We start from the raw sequence: 23511 nt of genomic DNA on the forward strand, positions 1-23511 counted from the left end.
TATATTTAATAACTGAATAAAGTTTCTATATATAGAATGATTTGAATGCTATTTTATTACTGAGTAATATGATATGATCATCATGTTAAGAGAGAAAATATAATCTCTTTTTAATTACGTGATCATATCTTGTTACTCGGAAACAATAATAGAGAATCTAAATCCTTTTTATAAGAATAAATTTGAATGAAAACTGAAAGCAGTAGACATTTACTAGAATGTCATCAATTGCATGGTTTGATCGAATGAAGGGTAGAGTTCCATTAATGTACTTACCTTTTTGTAGGTAGTCTGTTGATACTGTCACAACCCATAATTCATGATTCATTGTGATATATTCCTAGTGGAATTCAAGTTTTCAACAACCCAAAATTAAACCAGCTCATGACAATAAAAATGTGAGGTCCACAACGTAAACAAAATACGTAGCACGTGCCTCTTCATATATATGGCTTTATGGTTTAGCAATATTGGTGGAGGTTGTAAATATAGATTTTTTTTTCTTCTCTCTCTCTCTCTCTCTCTCTCTCTCTCTCTCTCTCTCTCTCTCTCTCTCTCTCTCTCTCTCTCTCTCTCTCTCTCTCTCTCTCTCTCTCTCTCTCTCTCTCTCTCTCTCTCTCTCTCTCTCTCTCTCTCTCTCTCTCTCTCTCTCTCTCTCTCTCTCTCTCTCTCTATATATATATATATATATATATATATATATGATGTCAAAAGGTGTAAATATAGATTTTTTTTCTTCTTGAAAATATGTAAGTTTTGTTTTAATCCTGTAAAAAAATGTAGTTTAATTTTTTCTTCTATTTTTGTAATATTCATCAATACTTATTTTGATTACCACCATATAGAGACTAAATGGAGATTATTGTATTTTATAGGGATAATAACTAAGGACTAAAAATAAAAATATATATAAACTTATAGGGTCTAATTTAAAGTAAATATTGCTATATTTTGTAAAGATATAAAAAAAATATTATATTTTTTTAGAATGTAGAACATGTTGCTAACAGTAAATTTACAGTGATCGAAAACAGAAACTTATAACAAGTTGTATAGACCAAAATTCAAAAAGCAAATTACAGAAACTAAAATCAAACACTATTATATTTAAGGTATATACTAAAAATAGAAATTAATGTCGGTGAGAAATTAGAAGCCAAATTATTTAAAATATGCATGTTCGTATAATTTTGATTGTTGACAAATCAGAGAGCAGGATAAAACAATATCATCCAGTAGGGTTGACTATTTATGGCTGACATGGCATTTAGGGAGATTTTAACATTGAAAAATAATGAAAAAGCTTTTAAATGACATTTTTTATCACGAAAAAACTTTAATGAACTACTTTTAAATAATGAAAAAACACTAATACTAAAAGAAATTTTAAATGGAATTTTATATTCTAACCTTGATTTTGAATATCTTTCGTCATTATGGTATAAGCAAAAATTACCTATTAATTTTGATAAGTACAGAATAAAATTATTTGTAAATTATGTTATATGTTAGAAAGAAAATCTGATTAGTTATTATTAATAGAATCTCTCATCTAAATAATTTTTTTTATTCAGATTGTTTGAATTCAAAACTTGAATTTGAATGTAAGTGAAGGTAATTATTAATTTTTTATCTTGTTTATGATAATGGCAATTATATTATATATAAAGAGAAATATTAACAAAATATTCTTAATTCTTCTGAATACATTTGATTTTGTTATTAATTAAAATATTGAATTCCTTTTAATTGATTGATAATATAATAGTTAATAATATTATCATACATGATAATTTAAATAAATATCGATAAAATTAAAATAACTTTTAAAATATTAACACATTTTAGTGTTTTTTTTAGAGTTAACACAATTTGGTTAAACTGAATAACAGATTATATATTATCTCCTGGTGTCGGGATATAGTTTAGCAAGGAGCAAAGAATCCCTCTCGTCTCTATCTACTTTTTTTCTTTTTCTTTTCCTTTTTTTTTCTTTTTGAAATGGTCACTCATCAATTATGTTTCTCGTGCGCGAATTAGTGCCCGCAAAATCATAATGCACGTACTTTATGTGTGGTGGATGAAATTTTCTTTTGTTTTCATCATTATATATCGTTGTAGCAGATGTTGGATTGCCATGATCTGCTGAAAAAAATAAAAGCATTCGGTAAAGTTTCAAATTATGTGGCTGATAACTTTAAACGTCTATTAAGTTTATAAATATATTTTGTCAAAAAAAAAAAAAAGAAGTAAAAATGATCTTCACTTTGGTTATCGAGAAAGGTGGGAAATAGGGAGAGGTAAGTAGAAGAATTAGTAGAGAATATAGTATGTACGGTTTAGTAGAGAAAAAACGGTAGGGGGAAAGAAATAAAAATGTGAGGATCTGACATGTTTTAATTTTTTGCGAAACAGAACACTTCTCACTTTTTTAGCTAATTTAATTAAACTCTTAAAAAAAAAAGCTGATTTAATTCATGTTTGTAGAATCACAACAACAGCCATACAGAGTTAGAACTTAGAACCTTCTTTTGTTTCGTCGTAGTGCAAATACAGCTCACACTACAACACTTGCACAGTTGGCTTTTAATTTGCTAGATGAAAAAGTTTGGATTAAGGAGCATCCTCATGAAATTTCTGCATTTCTTTTAGCATATATATAGAGAGAGAGAGGCTGTTAATTCTTCTACTGTTGATATATATCATGATCCGTATACTGTAGAATAAAAAGTTAAATTAAGTAGTTTTTTTAGTCATTTAATTTGTTTTTTAGATTTAATTTAATTTTGTAGTTTTTCTGATTCAATTTGTAACTTTAATTTTTTAAATCGATTAAATTTGATCATTCAATCTAAATTATAAAAATTCACATTTTATTTTCCGAAAAAAAAGTGAATCAATTTTAAATATCAGAAGATCAAAATAAACAAAAAAAATTAAAAAATTAAATTGAATCGATTTTAAAAATTAGAGAACTAAATTAATTAAAAATAATAAATAAAGGATGAAAAAAGTAATTTAACCCAAAAAAAGAAAAGAAACACGTTGCTAAAGGTTTTTAAAGACGATGGACCATCCTTACCCTATGCATGCGGTGACTCTCTTTCTGTTGTGAAAGACATTACATGGATTATATATATAATATTCGATAAAACATCATAAAAATATAGTAATAATATTTATTTAAATTTGATGATATTTTTTAAATATTATAAAAAACTTTTAAAAATATTTTTTACTAAGTATTAACTCAAAAAATATTATTAAAAATCATATATGATTGTCAACATTAAACCAAACACACTCACATAAAAAATTGATTGCAGCAAAGAATAAAAAAAAAAAAAAAAGTTGATCGATAACTCTTTAGCATGTGGTGGTAGGGTCATCATGAGTGTGATTAGTGAGAAATAGTGACATTTAAGAATGAGTCTTTTGATTATTCAGTTGATGATCTGATAAAGATGCATGAGATCTTGACCGTTTTGGTTTCCTAAAGGAAGCACACATTTTATATTAAGATTCTTGTTAGTTAGTGTCCTTTGAACATTGATTAAAGAATTAAAGTAAAAAATATATTTATTATATAAATTATAAAAAAAAGTGTAAAAAAATCATGAATAACTCAATTTTAATTTTTATATTTCAATAAAAATATTTTTATTTTAAATTCTTTAATCAATGTCTTTAAATTACTCATTAACATTTTTCTTGTATTAAAGGATCGGATTTTTTTCTTCAGTTGAAACAGTGATCGATCATTAGCCTGCACATTAAGAACTAAGCTATACATTATCGGCTTCAAAGTACTAATGTGGGAACCTTCGCAAACTTTATGCTACTTTTATTCTGATTATTTATAAAAATTGTAAAATATTAGCAATGCTCTGATCATTATCTAAACCCTAGACCTCGAATCTCTACACCTAAGACAAAAAAAAACCTTTTGTGGTCCATGCCTATATAATCTGGCACGAGTGAAAATAAATAAGGATTGGTTTGGTATTAAATTGTGGTAAAACAAATGAGAAAAACAAGTTTGAAGAAATATTCATGCAATCATTCATACAATTTTTATTTTGTTAGTACAAAGATTTATTAATATTCCTAAACAAATTCACGGCTACGTTTTATAGGGATATATATATATATATATATATATATATATATATATATATATATATATATATATATATATATATATGTTTGATTTTTTTTTCTCACTAACTTCTCCCTGGCTTGCACTACAGCATCCATTTAATGGAGATTCAGTTTCCCTGGCCCACATAACTTCGTACTAAAGTATTTCTTGATTATTTGAATTTTTTATCCGATGCCATAGATAAATTATTTCCATTCACTTATATTTGCTTTCAAACAGAATGTAACTTCTTAATTATTGTTATCGAATTTAATATGCATTCATATTAAATATTTAAAAGGAAAAATTTGTAATTTATAATTGTTCTAATATTTGAGTCGAACAAAATTATCTCGGTAAAAAGTATTATCTCTTGAAAAAAATAAACTTGCACAATGCAGTAAATTTAGAAAGCATAAATGAGGGAAAACAAGTGAAGCATAATGATAGTGATTAATTTATTAACTTCTTTTGTATTCACATGCATGGCTATATGATAAAAATACAAAAAAAGAATATTGAATATTTATTGTTAAATTAATTCAGTATATTTAATAATATACTCATATTTTTTTAACAGCTAATAATTAATATACTCCTATTAACACTCAATACATCCCATTTATTAAATTCAATGATTTTCAATCCATTTGCGGGAAATATGGTAGCATAATATCCTGCAGATAGTTATACCACATCCATAGCTTTCGTGAGCATTAAATTTATAATAATAAGTTTTACACCTAATCGTTGGCTTTTGAGATGAGTGTAGAACAGAAAATAAATTATATATAAAAAAGTAAAAGCAATAATAAATAATGTAATAATAAAAGAGTATAAAAATATAGAAAAAGATATATAAAATAAATTAAAATTTTAACTTTAAATTCATCACTGCTTTTTTGGATGAAAAAATATTAGACATGTGATGGATGCCAGCGTATCCAACAAATATTGGATTGCACCAAGGACTTTTTCAAGTTAAAGAATAATTCTTAATTTTGAGTACTGTGGATATTGTTTTGTCTCTTTAAAAGCTTTTCCATAGTGGCGAATCAAACTCATAGCAATAGTGGGAAAAAAAAAGACAGTTTAAGAGACCCAACTATCTTTCAATTGAGACGGTGTTTTTCTGTTTACATGATAACTAGTGTATTAGATAATATAAATAAATGTTTATCTTCATATAATTATATTTATAATAAATAATTTTTTTAATATATAGCTTATATTATAATTAAAATCCATAATAAACATAAATATTTTTTAATATATGAATTGTATTTCAAGTTTATAAAACAAAAGATTATTTTTAATTAAATTTTTCTTTAAAAACTATCAAAATTTATTTTAGAAATAGGGATAAAAGATTATAAAATGAAAGGGATAAACAATTACGAATATCAAGAATCTAGGTAATGAAAAGAAAAGATAATAGTTTGAATTTTTTTTTAGAAGATTTGAATTGATTAAGAGAGGAAAAAGGCTAATTAAAGTACTAATTACATTATTAGTATGTGTTTTGGGTTATTAGTGTCTTCACATGTGTTTCGAGTTATTTGTCGGTAACATGATAGTTAATGTGTTGCCGGGATATATATATATATATATATATATATATATATATATATATATATATATATATATATATATATATATATATATATATATATATATATATATATATATATATATTATCACAACGTAATAACACTTTTAGTTCTCGAGGTATAGTTTTGTTTTGATATATGTTAAGCATATGTGGTAGGCATGACTATTACGTCATCATTTAGCGTAACGAAAAAAAAAAAGTTAAATTTATAATGTAAGATTAATGAAGAGATCAAAATTACATAATTAAAATATTTTGAAGATTGAATTTGCAAAATTGAAAAATTAGGAGATCATAATTGCTCAATTGAGATACTTTGGAGACCAAAAATAAAATTACGCCTTATAATTATAATAATGACTATGTGACTTTACACAAGTATTTTTTTAAGAATTATGTAGCCTTGAATTTTTTATTACACCGGAAGATTTGTAAGAGTGAGAATTAAACTGTCGAGTCAAAATTAATCTTCATAATTTACTTTTTGCTCTTCAAATATATTTATTAATTCATTTAAATTAATTTTTTATTTATTTTCAGAGGAATAAAATCCAATGAATTCATCTAGTAGAGTAAGTTAGAATTTGCATCTAACAAATTATTAGTTCGAGTTTGTTTCTTTAGAATAAAGTTAATATAAATATCTTTATAAGAGTTTTTTTTAATCTAAAGACATTTTTTGTCTTCATCCTTTACTCTTAAACTTGTTTAACTTAAATTTATTTACATATTTAATTAAGATAATTGTGCATAATTAACTTCTAAACTCTATAATCTAGAAGACTTTTTAAAAAGTAATCCAATATTTTTCTCAAATAAACTTTAATGATAACTCCACATTTTTTCTTTCATTTTTTCCCGCCGTCTTATCAAAATCCTGGATGATGCGATCGACACTTGTATGTAACAGAATGATACTCTGCAACAGCAACAGAATAATACATTGATTAGAAGTTGATAGAAACAGGATTGTCTTTTAACCAAAAATAGAAATGTTTTAGGTCAAAAATAGAATATTAAGTTCGCACGTCACATGAACATATATTTATTAATCTATATGTGAACATCCATATGGAGAATTTCCCTAGCTCATTAAAACAACTGCGCAGTTTGTTGCTGACATTTTTAAGTTGTATTAACTAAGGTTTGATTTGAATTACGCAGTACTAGCACCTTTAGACACTTATAAATATGTGCAAAAGTTGGATAAGCTTACAACTCAATTATCAATACAATTTTTACAAATATTTACGTAGTTATCTAAACTATAATGAAATGCCCAAGCATTTACTAGTAGAAAGAATAGATATAACATCATTATGTTAATATCGATTTTTTAGAAAATCAATATTAATAAAACATGGTGGTATATTCGTCAATAACGTGAGTTCGTTAACGTCGGATATTAACATCGATTTTTTTAAAAATCGATGTTAATTAACTCATGGAAAATCGATGTTGTGTTAATTAAATTAAATTTGTCTCTTCCTTTATTCTATTCATTCTAAATCATCTCTCACTCTCACTCATCTCTAGTACTCTCGCTCTCTCTTGCTCACTTACTTCTCGCACTATCCTTCTCACTCTCACGCCCTCTTTGCAGCGATAAGGAGTACAAAGTGACTTGTAATTGTTTAGTGAGTAATTAAGCACTCCTTTGTATGTCAAATTTTAAAATCACATACATATCTAATATGAATTTCATGTTAATTTCAAGATGTGTTAAATACCATATACTCATTTATGAAAGCTGCAAGATTCATTCATCTAAAGGAAAAGACTACGAAATGTAGGATAGTTTATAATCATTATAGAAAAACTGCGAAAATTGAAAATGGATGGAGAAATTTTGCACAATCACAAAATTTGCTTACTGAAATTTGAGTTCCCAAATACAATTTCTAACTTTGTTTTATTTTGACTTTGTTTGTAATTAAAGTACATTACTACTCTACTATTATCAATTTATAAATTTTTGTTTATAAGTCTTCGTGATATATTTTGTGAGAAATATTGAAACATGTTGAACACATTTATGATATATTTTATTTATAAATGTTTATAACTACTCTTGGTGCATGATATATTAATATACTTTATTTATAACTTTTTGTGCATGACTAATTTTATGTGTTTTTTTACAGCTTTAAATGATAAGTTGTGATATGAATTAATTACAGGTTAATAATTAAAAAAAACAAATAGGATATTAAAAAAACCAAAAAACAACATCGATTTTTTCTAAAAACCGATGTTGGTGAGAAGAAAACAACATCAATTTTTATAAAAATCAATGTTGTTTTTTGCTAAAACAACATCAATTTTTAAACAGTTGATGTTAACATTGATACTTTAGCGTCGATAGTTTCAACATCAGTTAATAATCGATGAAAAAGTTTATTTTCTAATAGTGATTAATTGTGGTTGACTTTTTTATAGAATATATCATTGGTTCTTCCCACGAAATCATTTCATCTTTCACTAAATAATCAATGATATCATGGAGTTCAAAAGATAATCGTTTTACTAAGATCTTCATTTGTTAGCAAATAGCAAACAATATTTTAAGAGTATCCATTTCAATTTTCCTAATAAGTCATACTCTAGGAAACTTATAATAAGTCGTTACCACATTTTATTTTTTTTCTAATCATAATATTGATACAAAGTATCTTTAACTGAAAATGCTAAAAATGATGATTAATTTTTATAAAAAAAATCATAAATTACTGAATTAAATGATACAAACCGTTACTACAAGTCGCGACCACATATTGTGCAACCATGTTAATTTATGTGGTCCAAGGCTAACACGCTCCTTTAGAAGCATGATCCAAAAGCCACTTGGCATCGTGATTCTCTAAAATCACCAAAAGCCCTTAAATATTGCGCAATGTTATTATGATCAAACAAAGTTCTCTTTCGATGTGGGGTTTTCTATGGTCTAAAATGAAGCGTGGAGAAAGAGACATATTATGGATGTTTTCAATTTAGACATGGATCAAGTAAGTTGTATAAATGTCCATCTATTGCTTTAAGTGAGAAATTGATAAAAGGGTGTTCCATATATTGTAAAGACACAAAGATATATGAAAACCGTAGAATCAATAATGTGAAACACAGATCGTGCATTGTGGCCACAGAAACATGCATCATATAACCATTAACCAGGTCCACCCTCCACACAAGATTACCTAATTTGTGCACTCGAGAACAATGCATCGTTTATGGAGGAGCAGATCCACGTTCATGACGTGCATATAAAAGCTGCAATGAACTTATCCAGAAAGCGTGGACATTGAACCGTTCCTTATTGTTTGATTGAAGCAAATCCTTATTCTGAATGCAACTCATAATGAAAATATACATCATTTGTTTTTTTTATTAACAAATGTTAATTATTAGTTTGTTAATTTTTTGTTGGTGAAAAAAATTTGAACTCACGATTTTTTTTCTTCTGACCGCTCCCTTCAACCATTAAATAAATTTTATAATGCTTTAAAATGTACATGCATGATTGAAGAGAGAGCAAAATACTAATCTATAAATATAGTTAATATCATTATCAGATTATTATTAGGTAGATTTTGATGATTTAGATAGAACAACTTTATCAAGGGTGACCTCATCAATTCCGATCACCTTCTCACATTTACTAAGGTCGCTCTAAGATAACTGGGGACCTTGCATTCATTTAATGAATTTCAATCATTATGATGATACGGATATTCATTATATTGTGTTCATTAGGATTATATTTATATTTTTTTTGGCACACAGATAATACACACACACACACATATATATATATATATATATGATGATACTGTGTTGTGGTAATTATTGGATTCTCAAGATTAACTACGTTAACTATCGGTTTTATGTTAGTCTTCAGGATTTTAAGCAGATTCTTAATTGTATTAATTAATGCCATCCTCTTAATGAAATGTTATAATCTTCATGCAGTTAAAAAAAAAAAAAAAAAACTACTTGAATTAAACATTGCAATGAATTACTGGTCACATTAGTCATCATATCTACTTGGAATCCCACAAGGGGCCAGCTTTTGGTTGCAGCACTCACAATTTAAAACTTGGCCATAAATTAAAAATTTAAAGATTTGCCGACAAAATTCTTACAATAAATAAAAAAAAGTGATTTTTATGAAAAGGAATTATTCTCCTTGTTTCCATTGCATAAAAGAATTGAGCATGACTAAAGCGAGAATTACTTGTTCTGGTAAAGCAGATAGAGTCATAAAAGAAAAAAAAGGAAAGCACAAATTCTCCAAGCTGACCTTTTTTCTTATAGAAGAGCACAGTAAATTCGTCCATGCCTGGTCTTTAGGATCTTATGTACTCAATGCAACATGATCCAATGATAAATAATGCTTAAAGAATTTTTCTTAAAAAAAATTACTTAAAATACGTTGAATTTTTTACTAACAAATGTGATATTTTTATCAATATGAGGTCTGTTTTATTTTATAAATACTAATTGTAAATATTTTTTTAGTGAATTTAAAACATAAACTTTTATAGTTATACTGTTAGATCGACCCTTATTCAATGCGATGTGTATTGTTATTGCTGACCAGTGGCCACTCGTTGAATAATCAATTAATTGAACTCAACCAACAAAAAAAAAAATAACTGTTCTAATCAAATTTGTGTAATTCTTTTTTACTCCGTGTCATCTTCACCAAAGTTGTCGCCTTTCTCATAATAGAAACAAAAGATGATGTGCCCTTCCCCCCGAAGAGATCTATCCCTTCCTTGGTTCCTATAATACCCACATTTTATTAAATAATGGTAATTTCAGAGTCACTTATTTGCAAAGCTGTTATTGGTTGAGGGGAGGGGGAGAAAAATTAAGAAAAAAAAAAGAATTAATATGGATATCATGTAAATCTCATACCTCCTATAATATTCTACTATAATTTTAAAAAAATATTTTTATTCTCTTTATGTTCATTTTATCCTCTTAATCAAACTCAATGTTAGAGTTTTTTTGGGTTGGTGGCCGATCCCACAAGGCCTGCATTTATTGATCCATTTTAGTTTGATGAGGCTAGGCTTAAATTATTGATCCATTTCTCTCTTATCCACTAGTGTTTTAGTTTGTACACTACATAGCTCTTCAAATAAAATGTTTACTAAATAAGATAAGTATTTTTATGTAATTAAAATTTATAATAAATAAATATTTTAAAAGTATAAATTATTTTCTGAATAAATAACTTAAATTGTTATATAAGGAAACTTTTATTTATTGACAGATTATTTAAAAGATATTGAAATTCAATTTTGATATAGAGATGGAAATATAAAATAAGAAGAATAAAGTTTAAAAGAAGATAAGAGATAATATCAACGTTAAGATGTGGAAGGAATATTTTAATTTATAATATAGCTAGGAGTAAATAAAACAAGCTATCTGAGAACTAAAACTAACCCTAGATGTAAAGTAATTTGTCTCTTTATCAGTAAAGTGTGGTCCTTCTTTTTATTTTTAATTTTTTTGACTGCACTTCTTTTTATTTTAAGATCATAAATGTTACACAATTAATACATGTAAGCATTTATTCTACGTAATTATTAAGTGACTAGCTTAGATATATAGATATGAATCAAATGATAACCGTTGAACTCTTATGTTCTTTGTAAGATTTATAGGCGGAGGGATCAGGGATGGTTTATTACAAAAGGGTTCCTTCAATTGTCATTCCATTGCTACTAGCTAGGATACCAACTTGCCTGCGGAATTACAAAAGGGATCATTCCATTGATTCAATTGTAATATTTGTTGGGGGGTGCATTCATGTTGAAGTGATGATCTTCCCATGGAGCTTGAAAATGGGCTGCATCCAAGACAATAACTACATGTCATTGTTGTTTAGTATCTCCCATTTTGTTTTTAACCTAGTGTTATCTCATCTCAGACATTTGAATCTTTCACTCTCTTATTTGAACCATGTACCTCTCAGTGTATTTTAGAATGTAAATTTATATTTTGAAATAGATTTTCTGAAATACAATAAAAAAAATATAGGATTTAATAGTGAAAATGCAAGAAACAAATGCCCTCGTCTCAAATGTTGAATTGTGCTTAGCTATATATGTTTGGTTGGTTACAAGGCCTTGTTTGGATGTAATAGTCTTTTGGCTGTCAGAAAATTTAGGTGCTGTTGGTGGGTGTTTTCGTAAGTTTCATATAGCATATATATTGTGAGTCTATAGAAACTGCATTTCTGAGTCTGAATCTATGCACTCTTGTTACTAAACTACGGCACGGCACCTTGTGGTAAGTTTGGTCGACAATAAATAATACATTTATTTTGCTTAGAAAAAAAAACTGTCGAAATCTTATTTCATGTATTCTGACATTAGGAAAAGATGAATTTTGTGTGAAAAGTCAATGTTGAGTTTAGTTTTGACATTTAAACATTGATTTTGATGGTTATGGTCATTATTTCATTTTACTGCCTATTTTAACTACGCGTATCAGCCACTTAATTGTTACATTGAATCAATGCTCACTCGTGTGAAATTCATGATCATAAAAGTTGAAAATTAAATTCACTTTTGGCATGTAAAAAACCATCACCAAGTTTTTCATTTTACAAATTGATATGTTTACTTTTTTATTTGTTTAATTTATCAGAGATTAATGTAAAAATTAATTCATAGGATTGATAGAGTGATATAATATTTCACTACGTTCACATATAAAAAAATGCTAAATATCTAACGAGAAAACTCAGAATTAATCTTTAGATAGAAAACATTTATAGTCTCTCTAATCTCTAGGAAAAAAAATAATCTTAAAATTTATGAAAGAAATTACTGTAAACCTGTAGTTTATAACCGATGCATGCATATCCATTTGTAAAAGAAAAAACGATGTATATCCATTGTCTTGATCAAATATCTATACGTGTTTTTACCATGCATCATATATAAAATTATAAACGAAAATGCTAAATTGCAGAAAGAATATCTGCACGAATAGGGACGAACATGCATGTCGTTTGGTCCGTTTATTACTCTTGATTTTCCATCAAACACAATCTGTTAGTTATTATTTACTGTGAAGACATTTATTTTTCTCGAGTGATGCAATAATTTTTCTTATTGCAAATTTGTCCATGAAACATTTTTTTCAAATAGCCCTAGCTCTACTATACCTTCTTCTAAATTAAACGATCGATTAGCATATTAATATGCAATAATAACATAATAATTAAAAAAAGTTTGAGACCCCACCCCCATTATTTTATTTTCATATTTTTCACGTTGAACACATTATTCATAGTTCACTGCAATATGCTCTAGCTCCGAACCACTATAAATTTCTGCAAGTACCCACCAACATTCTCAACCCTCTCCTTATTCTATTCTTTCTCTGAAAACCAAAACAAGAGGAATTAAAGTTCATTCATTTAAAAAAGAAAGTAAAGATAAAAATAACATGCACAACAACATGAGCACTCTCTCTTTCTTCATCCTTCTTTCAACACTACTAACTGTAAGCACAGTTTCTCTTCACTCTCACTGCTGCAACACTCATTTTATGATCATCAATGTAATGTGTGTTTATCAATGCAGGTTGGTTACGGTGGTCGCGACTTAGGAGATAAAAACCCGTTCACCCCGAAGGCTTACGTGGCACGTTACTGGGACCAACACGTCCGCAACAACTTGCCAAAGCCATCGTTTCTTCTCTCAAAAGCATCCCCAATGAGCGCTTCCGACACGGCGTCGTTCGCCAAGCTCGCCGCCGCGAACAAACTCTCCACCCGCCTGCCGGAGTTCTGCTCCGCCGCGCACCTCCTCTGCTTCCCGGAGGTCCGTCCCAGCCTCGAGAAACACACCGAAGATGCCGGTTTCCAAACCTACAACGACGGCCAGAACTTCACCAACTACGGCACCGACTTCGCCGGCGGAATCGACACCTTCAAAAACTACTCCAACGAAATCTCCACCACCCCGGTGAACGACTTCCGCCGCTACAGCCGCGGCGCCGCCGGCCACGAAGAGCGATTCTCGGCCTACGCCAGCGATTCCAACGTCGCCGACCAGAGCTTCAGCACCTACGGCACCAACGCCGCCGGTGGCTCCGGCGAGTTCAAAAACTATTCCAGCAACTCCAACGTACCCGACTTGCGATTCACCACCTACTCCGACAGCACCGGCGGGAGAACGCAGTCGTTCTCCAGCTACAGCGAGAACGGAAACGCCGGCGGCCAGACCTTCCAATCCTACGGCAAGAACTCCGCCGGCGCGGCGAACGACTTCAGCGCCTACGGCACAGGCTCAAACGTCGCCTCTTCGGATTTCACGAACTATGGAAAAGGAGGTGCGGGCCCCAACAACACGTTCACGAATTACGGCGTTAACATGAACAACCCTACGGAAACGTTTCAGAGCTACGCAGACGGAACGGTTGGGGGAACGCAGAGTTTTTCCAACTACAGAGACCAAGCTAACGTAGGCGCTGACTCGTTCAAATCCTACGCTAAAAGCACGTCAGGCTCCGAAGCGGATTTCAAAAGCTACGGGAATTCCTTCAACCCTGGTTCGGACACTTTCAAAGGCTACGCCAAAGGCGCAGAAGATAGCAAGGTTGGTTTCACAACCTACAGCGCTAACACTAATGCTACGTTTAAGGATTACGCCAAACAGGGCGTATCCTTTGCTAGTTACAACGTATCTTTCTCTCCTGGGAGAGCATCCAAAACTGTTAGTGGCAGTTTGGTAAAAAGGTGGGTTGAACCGGGTAAGTTCTTTCGGGAGAGCATGCTTAAGGATGGGACTCTTATGCCCATGCCCGATATAAGAGATAAAATGCCCAAAAGGTCGTTTTTGCCCCGCTCCATTCTGACCAAATTGCCCTTCTCGTCTTCCAAGGTTCACGAGTTGAAGCGCCTCTTCAAGGTTTCTGATAACTCCTCCATGGAGAAGATGATAATGGACTCTTTGGGGGAGTGCGAGAGGGTGCCAAGCATGGGTGAGACCAAGCGCTGCGTGGGTTCTATTGAGGATATGATTGACTTTTCCACCTCCGTATTGGGCCGTAATGTCGCGGTTTGGACCACTGAGAATGTAAATGGGTCCAATAAGAATGTGATGGTGGGCCGGGTCAAAGGGATGAACGGTGGAAAGGTGACCCAATCGGTGTCGTGCCACCAAAGCTTGTTCCCTTACATGCTTTACTATTGTCACTCCGTTCCCAAGGTTCGGGTCTACCAAGCGGATCTATTAGACCCGGAATCTAAGGCCAAGATTAACCACGGTGTTGCTATTTGTCACTTGGATACCACTGCGTGGAGCCCCACCCACGGTGCATTCATAGCGCTCGGGTCGGGTCCGGGTCGGATCGAAGTGTGCCATTGGATCTTTGAGAATGACTTGACCTGGACTATTGCTGATTGATTTAGGAAACTAGAGTTGGTTCGCGACTCCATTGGCTAATGGAAATTGAAAGCAGGCTCAACCCAATGTCAATGTGTTTTCATTTTAAGTCACCTTTTTTTTTTTTTTTTCCTGGTTTTCAGAAATAAATGTTTTGTAAGGGTTTGTTCATTTTAAGTAATTATTAAAGTGTGCATTATGTAGTAGAAGCCAGTGAATGTAGTAGTGTCTATTTATTTATATAATCATTAGTATTTTCACCAGTGTTATATGCCAGGCTAGTTATGCGTCTGGCCATATGCAAGTGTTAAATATTAACAAAGAAAGTTTTACTATTTATAAGAATCTTATTAATTTAAACAGAATTATTTCTATTAAAAAAATACATGTGGTCCGTATTAAAATAATACGGAATTGATTTTTAAATTGAAAAGCAAAGAAAGAATGACACCTTCAGTCTTGTTAAAAATTACATATGGAAAAGATCAGCAAAAGTTTAACTTGAAAGAATATTTTGTAAATTAAATTATTTATAAGTATATTTACTCACTTATTACTATTAAATTAAATTTAAACAAATCTAATGAATATAATTCAGTTGATAACCACTGAATTTATGGGAGAGGATTTGGTTTCAATCCCCTCAAAATATACTCTTAGAAGGAATAAGGAGCTTTAAATGTTAGTCTTATAATTGGACCGATTCAAAGGGTAAAGATAACTTGACATACCACTATAACCTAAGACCCCATAATTACAATGATATTAAAAAAAAAAAAAAAAAACTAAATTTGAACATGTCATTTGTGTCTATCAAGCAAAATTTGAATCTGGATTCATGGAAAGAGAGATTTTATTTTCTTAACTATTTGTGAGAACCCATATTTGCATACAGAGTTAAGATTATACGTAAATTGAATAAAATATAAAACATATAATGGTTTTAATAACATGAAGGTTATGGTAAAACATATTTTGGCCTCTTTAAATTTCAAAAAAAAATATTATGCTACGATAGTTGCACATTGTGCATCCAAATTGTCAAAAATGGGTCAAGAGAAACTAAAGAAATACATTTTATGAATGAGTAATTAAAAAATGCAAATTTTAATTTCGAAAACTAAAAAAGAACAAACGTATTTGAGAGAATAAAAACATTTAAACTATTTTTATTTCTTACTTCTTAGCCGGCAAGGAATCTCGATCCTTCACATTTATAAAAATAAATATAAATTAACTGTAAAATGGAAAAGTACAATATGGAAACAGACAGATATCCTCCAAATATAGCTCTTTGTCTTGCATTCTCAGCATGGAGTCATCCCTAGCTACCTCCACCACAAGTGTCCTAGATCAATTTGCAACAGAACCTCCACAAAGAATCAAGCTGAACTTCCAATTGCCATTTGGAATTGCTCTGGTACACGAAGCAATGGAGCTTGAATGGTGCCAGGCTTACCCAATTGACCACAGGCAGCCATTTGATCATCACCTCTACTAAGTCTTAAAATGACTACCAATCCTGCACCAGCCAATGTATTCCGGAATTCAATCATTCTTTCATCTTTGGTTGGTTTGAAGAATGATCCACTGTGTGGATTGAATGAGATAAGATTAATCTTGCAAGGAATTCCCTTCACAAGCTCGATAAGCCTCTCTGCATCTCCATCGCTGCAGGAATAAATGTACTAGTTAGGCAAATGAATTACTTTTATGCATATAAGATAAGGTATATACAATGAGAACAACCACTACTAGGTTAAATTTGAACCGAGACTATAACAATAGTCGTTTATCTTCATGATTCATAATGAAAATGAACAGCTACAAAGAAAAGGAATAAAAGGGGCAAGAGGGAGATAAGGGCATCAATGAAGATTAAAGAATGCATGCAACGTGATAGTTTGATTAATAACATTACATGTGCATGACACTCTGGTTAAGCGCATCAAGAGTGACAAGAGAAAGAGCCTGATGAGGGCAGTGACTAGAGAAGGACCTAGACAAAAAAGGGTAAACATGACCCTGAATATGAAAAATACAATTTTAACACTTTGCTGGAAATAGCTACCGATATTTATAGTACAGAACATCATGCGATCCAAAATTCATTACATCATTTAAACTCAAACTCCTATAATCGTTATAAAATATGTGCATATGACAAGATAAATTGCTACCAAGTCATTTATGCACAGTTAGTCAGTTACAGGTATGCATATGATCCAGCTCAAGACAAAAAGTCCACTGTTATGTTTTGTGTGCAAAAACAAGAAGCTTTGAACAGAAACATTACTTTGTCTGGAGACATGAAAATAGACACAAGGAAAAGATCAAAAACTATATTTCCAACACAAGCAATATACAAAGTAAAATTTTGCCAACCTGTCATTAATTCCTTCAAGCATCACATACTCAAATAGAACTTTGTAGTTCTTTTTGAAGCAAAGCTCCTCTCGAAGTGTCTGAAGAAGCAACTCCAGCTTGTACTTTCGATTTATAGGCATGATCCAGTTTCTTACCTGACATTAGATTTAAATATGAGCAATCCTCCCTTTCTTCCCATCCTTACATTTTCATGTCTAATTTCAAGGGTGATATACCAACAAATAACAGTAAAGTAATAAGAAATTTACCTCATCAGTAGTTGCATTCAAACTAACAGCTAATGAACAGCTTGATTCATGGAGGAAACGTTTAAGCTGTGGAACAAGCCCGCTGGTTGATATGGTGACCTTGCGGGGACTGAACTGAAGCCCTTGCTCATCCACCATTATATCTGCAGCTTTAATGACATTATCAATGTTATGAAGTGGTTCCCCCATGCCCTAAAATAAATGTATAGCAGTTATTAGCATCCAACCAATTAGAAGACACCAGATCAGTAGTTCTATTTATCATTGTCTTCCTCTGAATATCTCTAGCACATGAAATATTTGAAGCATCAACAGATTTGATAGGAGGTACAAGAAGAAGATATCCATAATGAGACATCATTGAAATAGAAAATGTGTTTTTCTCATAATGCTAAATACATACAAGTAGAGATCTTTGCCTTCACATTTATCTGAAATAGCAAGACTGCGGGATAATTGTTAAGTTATTCTAGAAGAAATATTAAGCAGTTACATCGTTCAGTAAGGTAGTTAGGAGTTAGTTTTCTATAAATAACAGTGTAGATACTGAAGAGTCTGTTTTTGGAAACTAATTGTAGTGGAGAATGCTGAAACTCTTGAAATCTCAATAAGTTGATACAGAATAGTATTTCCTTTCCCTCTCTCCACCTCTCTGCGCACCATGTGCACAAATTCCGTTCTTTTCTGGGTACCAATTACATTAATTTGTTTTAGAGCTTTCCATCGTCTCAGCTGCAAACAAGCAGCATGGGTAGTGATGAGCATTGCAGTGTTCACTCGGGACCAGTCAAAGGACTAGTACACTGGGATGTTAAGATCCAATGGCAAGGTATGGGACTTAGGTCTCAGTCTCAGATTGAAACTACAGGATTCTAGTGCAGGGTTCATAAGTCTGGTTATCAGTTCAAACGAATGTAAATCCACGTTCAACCCCAATGAAACAAACTCTACATTTCATGCTTTGGGATGTGTCATGTGTGAACATTCATTTGCAATGATGCAAACAGGATCACAAACATACTCTCAATTGCTGACACATGAAACCATACAGACATACTTATTTGGAAAAGTGAAGGCACTACTCTTAACATTATCATGGAAACACAAAGACAGCTAAAAAAGAAAGGAGCACATTGGCATGCACAATAATATGAATAAATATAAAAAGTCCACTAGAGCGTTGAAATAAAAATATGCTTTAGTTTCCAGGATAAGACATATATCTATCATTATATTGACATGTCAGCATTTCAATGAACAAAATACACATTAAACACAGACAAAGATCTGACAGACAGACAGAAGTGGCACCTTATTAGCCAAGGAATAAAGTAGGAAATTTTGATCTACACAAATTGTTGATATACAGTAAGCATTAGAATTATCGATGCAATTGCAGACCTACCATAAAGACAACATTTGTAATGGAACCAACTTCATCAGTGAGCAGCCGTCTGGCAAAAACAGCCTGCTCTACTATTTCTGCAGCAGTAAGATGTCTCCTAAGACCCATTCTGCAAAATAATCATACATAATAAACTAGCAGGAAAAGTAAAACATAGTGTAACCACCAAATTGATATCCACAGGCAAAAACAAGAGAGGCTGGAGAGGTTGCAACGGTGGTTCTAGTGGGGGAGAAATTCAGACCAGCAGAAGATTGCCTGGGTAAAGTGGGAGACAGTCTGTCTCCCAAAGGAGAAAGGTGGTTTGGGTGTGCGGGGTTTGGTAAAATTCAGCAGTGCCTTACTTGGAAAATGGCAGTGGAACCTCTTCCACCATCAGGGGGAATTGTGGGCGAAAGTATTGGATTCCAAATATGGAAGTTGGAGAAGTCTAGATGAATCTAGAAGGAATAGTAGAGATTCAATTTGCTGACGGGATTTAAGGTCGGTAATGTATGTGAGGAGGGGAGTTGGTTCAAGAGTGGGATAAAATGGAAAATTGGATGTGGGTCAAAGGTGAAATTTCGCGAAGATGGTTGGTTGGCTGGAGGGATCCCGTTGAATGAGAAATATCCACACCTGTACAGCTTATCTCAACAACAACAGCATTTTGTCCAGCAGTTGGGGGTTGCATCAATAGGAGGTTGGGATTGGCAACTGAACTGGATGACATATTTTAGGGAAGCGGAGATAGACATATTTGCAAATTTCATGGAGGACATCAAGGGCATGGTAGTGCAAACTAATCAGCAAGATTGTTGGGGTTGAGTGGGGTATACACAGTGGGCAGCTCTTACAAAGTGCCCAATAGGCACTTCTCGGGAAAATAATGACGAGGTGTTTAAGGAATTATGGAAGCTCAAACTTCCAAGTAAAGTGTCCCACTTTGCTTGGAGGTTGATACTGGATAGGCTACCGACAAAGATTAATTTGAGGAGGAGGAATGTGGATTTGAATGACGTCTCTTGCACTTTCGGTACATCTTGTGAGGAGGACGCGTCTCATCTGTTTTACAGCTGTGATAAGATTTGGCCTCTATGGTGGGAAGCATTGTCATGGTTAAACATAGCTGTTGCTTCCCCAAAATCGCCTAGAGAACACTTCCTTCCGCATTCTCACGGATATCTCAAGGGAATTAGAGTTCAGCGATGGCAAACGTGGTGGATTTCCTTAACCTGGTGCATATGGCATCATAGGAACAGGATTGTTTTCTCAAATGAAAGATTCAACGGCCAAAAGCAGATGGATGATGCAATATTTTTCTGTTGGATATGGCTCAAGAATATGGAAAAAGGATTTGGTATCCCTTTTCACTCATGGGCTACCAATATAAGGGTCGGGTTTTGTAATCATGGGGGGATTAATCTATAGGTTCTTTTTGTGGAGGGTTGTCTACTTTAATCTAGACCTATGGATGCTTAATTCTTGCAATACAGCTTGTATTAGGACTCCATAGGTCTTTAGAAAGTATGAAAACAATGTATATATACCAATACCACATGTACTAATCTTATTATTATAATACAAATTAATTTTGCTGGTAAAAAAAAAACAACAGGAAAAACAAGGCTTGCCTTCCAGTGTAGCAAAATTGACAATTCATAGCACATCCAACTTGACTTGAAACACACACAGTAGTCCTACCTCTGTCACAAGGTATGACAACTGTTTCTATGACCAGCCCATCTTCCAATGTGAATAAAATCTGCAATATCCTGTGAGTTTAACAGTCAACAAGAATACTCTCCACTCCAGAAACACAACTAAATACAAACAAGCTCTACAAGTAATTATGAAGCTATAAGCCTAAATATAAGTAATCTCCAGGTTACATATCATTGTCTTGCTAGATGTATTGAATGATGAAAAATGTGAAAACAGAACAGAGAAAGACCAATTTAACCTTTCTTGTTCCATCAGATGCTGTGCGAATTTCTTTCTGAGTAAGCGCTTTGAACTCGGCATTTTCATTCAACATTTTCTTGAAATCTTTATTCAAACCTAAATCATAGGATTGACATATAAATAAACTTACACAAATTACTAGTCAATTTGAATTGTTCAGCTCAAAGTTCATAAGAAAATCTTCATTATTTCACCAGGAGGATCCAAAGAAATATGTTCACTAACATGACTGCCTGAAGAACTAAGTACCAACACTATAAAACGCTTGTTTTTGCCCCTCTCTCAAATACATGCAGTGTTGAAATGAAGAAGAAATAACCTTCCAACTCATCAATATGATGGGCCCAAATGTTGTTTCCATACATTCGCTTCCATAACATCATAGCCTGCCCAGGCCTGTATCCATGTGATTGAACCCATTTCTGTACAATGATAATAACCATTAGCCACAAAATTTGAAGTCAACAAGTGGAAACCTTTTGTTTGTGAGATATTCAACATGAAACTGAAGAACCAACAACAGAAAATCCTACAAGTGAAATCCAAATTGGTCAAATCCTGGTGACTTAGATAAGAAGTAACCAATAGAGGATGTATCTAATAAAGCAAGAGCGCGAGAAGTGAGAAGAGCTAATCTTGGTCATACAACCATACATGAATGGTTAAGATTATTTTAGTTAAATCTAACCTTGACCATCCATTTTATTAGCATTGCATGGCTAAGATTTACTTCTCTTATATTCTCATCTCTCACCTAATACACATCCATAATATATAAATTATAACTGTCACATTTTATTGAGATGTTAAAACACAAATGTTTTCAATGTGTACCATGGACATAGGAGGCAAAAGTATATTTTTTTAAAAAGAAAATAATATTTAGTAACATGTGTTTAATGTTACTTATCCTGTGCACACCCGTTGACCATTAGAAAAAACAGAAGTAAAAGAATTTCAATCCTGTAAACTGAAGAAGTACACTTTGAAAGATAAAAATTCAGTTATAAACATAAACATTGATTAGAAAATTAACAGTTGGAATTTCATCAACTTCATGATTTATTAATTAGGTTTAATTATTCATTTGGTCCCTATATCTACACAATCTTTACTTTTTAGTCCTACACCTAGAAACTACTCGTTTTAGTCCTTACACATACACTTTTTAATCTGTTTTAGTCCTTGCCGTCCAAAATTGTAGGAAAACAGATTAAAAAGTGTTTGTGAAGGAACTACAACGAATAATTTCTAGGTGTAGAGACTAAAACGTAATGATTGTGCAAGTATAGGGACCTAACAAGGAATTAAACCTATTAATTATCATATACACACTATCACAATCTTAATCTTCGTAACTGCAATATGTTTTCTAAAGAGCAACCCCAGCCATATCCGAATATTATAAAATATGCACAAACTTTTAAATAGATTGAAACATACTTCAAGTTCAGGGTAAGTCATCCCTTTGAGAAGCATCTTCAAACCTTCGTTTGAAATTGCAACGCTGTCACCATCTCCTGCACCCAAATAAACATCACGAAATTAAAGAGACTAACAAAAAATACATAAAGCAAGAGAATATTAATGCATTTATTTCATTAACAAAAGAAAAAGAGTAAAGAGTAGTGACCGAAATCAGAGAGGTTGTGGTGGTCAGCGGTTAAAGAAGAAACGGAAAGGAAGCGGCGTTGGCGAGTGAGAACAGAAATGGAAAACGGTGACGTTTCGGTGAGAGAGAAGGAGAATGGGATAGTTAAGGGATTAGGTTTAGAAGAAGATAGAAGAGAGGAAGGTAGAAAAAGAGTGGAGTTTGAGACTGCTCCTACCGCCATGCGCCTCATGCTCATCCAATGTTTCATGCTTCATTCATTGCCTCTTCACTCACACGACACTACTACAAACCTAAAAAATCCCTCACCAGACACTTCTTCAAGAAAGATCTTTTATATATATATATATATATATATATATATATATATATATATATATATATATATATTTTCAAGAAATGATTGGTTGCTGATAAGCAATGTTTTAGAAAGAAAAAAAAATTAACTTTTTGAGCAAATAAATTTATTTTTTTGTTGAAACTTGGCGGAGAGATTGTTTTATATTTATAAATAATTATTGTGAATTAAAATTAATTTTCATAATAGATTTTAATTTTTTTGCTACTTATTTAGCTCAATAAATTTCCAATTTTATAAAAATTATATTTTTATATGTTTAATCTAAAAATAAATATCCAAGGAATGTAACTCAATTGGTAACACATATTGAGTTTGTTAGGAAGGGTTTCATCAAGTTTTAAAGTTAAACCAATATTAGATAGCTTCTTAGTAGACAATTTAGTTTCT

At 31.7% G+C, this 23511-nt stretch overlaps 2 protein-coding genes across 3 annotated transcripts; one reads left to right on the forward strand and one right to left on the reverse strand.

The window, feature by feature from the left end:
• Positions 1-13120: 13120 nt before the first annotated feature.
• LOC114423163 (polygalacturonase 1 beta-like protein 3) lies at positions 13121-15435 on the forward strand. Its single transcript, XM_028389795.1, has 2 exons — positions 13121-13280; positions 13361-15435. Exons 1-2 carry the CDS (start codon positions 13224-13226, stop codon positions 15185-15187), a joined length of 1884 nt encoding a protein of 627 aa, XP_028245596.1. The 5' UTR covers positions 13121-13223; the 3' UTR covers positions 15188-15435.
• An 870-nt stretch (positions 15436-16305) lies between these two features.
• LOC114423164 (dual-specificity RNA methyltransferase RlmN) lies at positions 16306-23077 on the reverse strand. 2 transcript variants are annotated; one of them, XM_028389797.1, is made up of 9 exons: positions 22981-23077; positions 22595-22671; positions 21471-21573; positions 21150-21247; positions 20821-20951; positions 19208-19316; positions 17803-17994; positions 17552-17688; positions 16306-16837 (listed from the first exon to the last, which is right to left on the reverse strand). In XM_028389797.1, exons 1-9 carry the CDS (start codon positions 23018-23020, stop codon positions 16549-16551), a joined length of 1176 nt encoding a protein of 391 aa, XP_028245598.1. In that variant the 5' UTR covers positions 23021-23077; the 3' UTR covers positions 16306-16548. The 2 variants fall into 2 exon arrangements, with proteins under 2 accessions (XP_028245598.1, XP_028245597.1); XM_028389796.1 differs by having other exon boundaries at positions 22785-23077.
• Between the last annotated feature and the right edge of the window lie 434 nt (positions 23078-23511).

The sequence above is a fragment of the Glycine soja genome, chromosome 8 (assembly GCF_004193775.1).
Source record: "Glycine soja cultivar W05 chromosome 8, ASM419377v2, whole genome shotgun sequence".
NCBI classification, from domain to species: domain Eukaryota; kingdom Viridiplantae; phylum Streptophyta; class Magnoliopsida; order Fabales; family Fabaceae; genus Glycine; species Glycine soja.

Bases quoted from the DNA above. Each gene is read 5' to 3' on its own strand.
- LOC114423164 (XM_028389796.1), bottom strand. From the start codon at position 23,013: ATGAAACATTGGATGAGCATGAGGCGCATGGCGGTAGGAGCAGTCTCA. The intron at 17,995-19,207 runs GTAGGTCTGCAA...CATTTATTTTAG, and splicing joins TTACAAATGTTGTCTTTATG to GGCATGGGGGAACCACTTCA. The intron at 17,689-17,802 runs GTAAATTTCTTA...ATCTAATGTCAG, and splicing joins TGAATGCAACTACTGATGAG to GTAAGAAACTGGATCATGCC.
- LOC114423163 (XM_028389795.1), top strand. From the start codon at position 13,224: ATGCACAACAACATGAGCACTCTCTCTTTCTTCATCCTTCTTTCAACA. The intron at 13,281-13,360 runs GTAAGCACAGTT...TTATCAATGCAG, and splicing joins TTCTTTCAACACTACTAACT to GTTGGTTACGGTGGTCGCGA.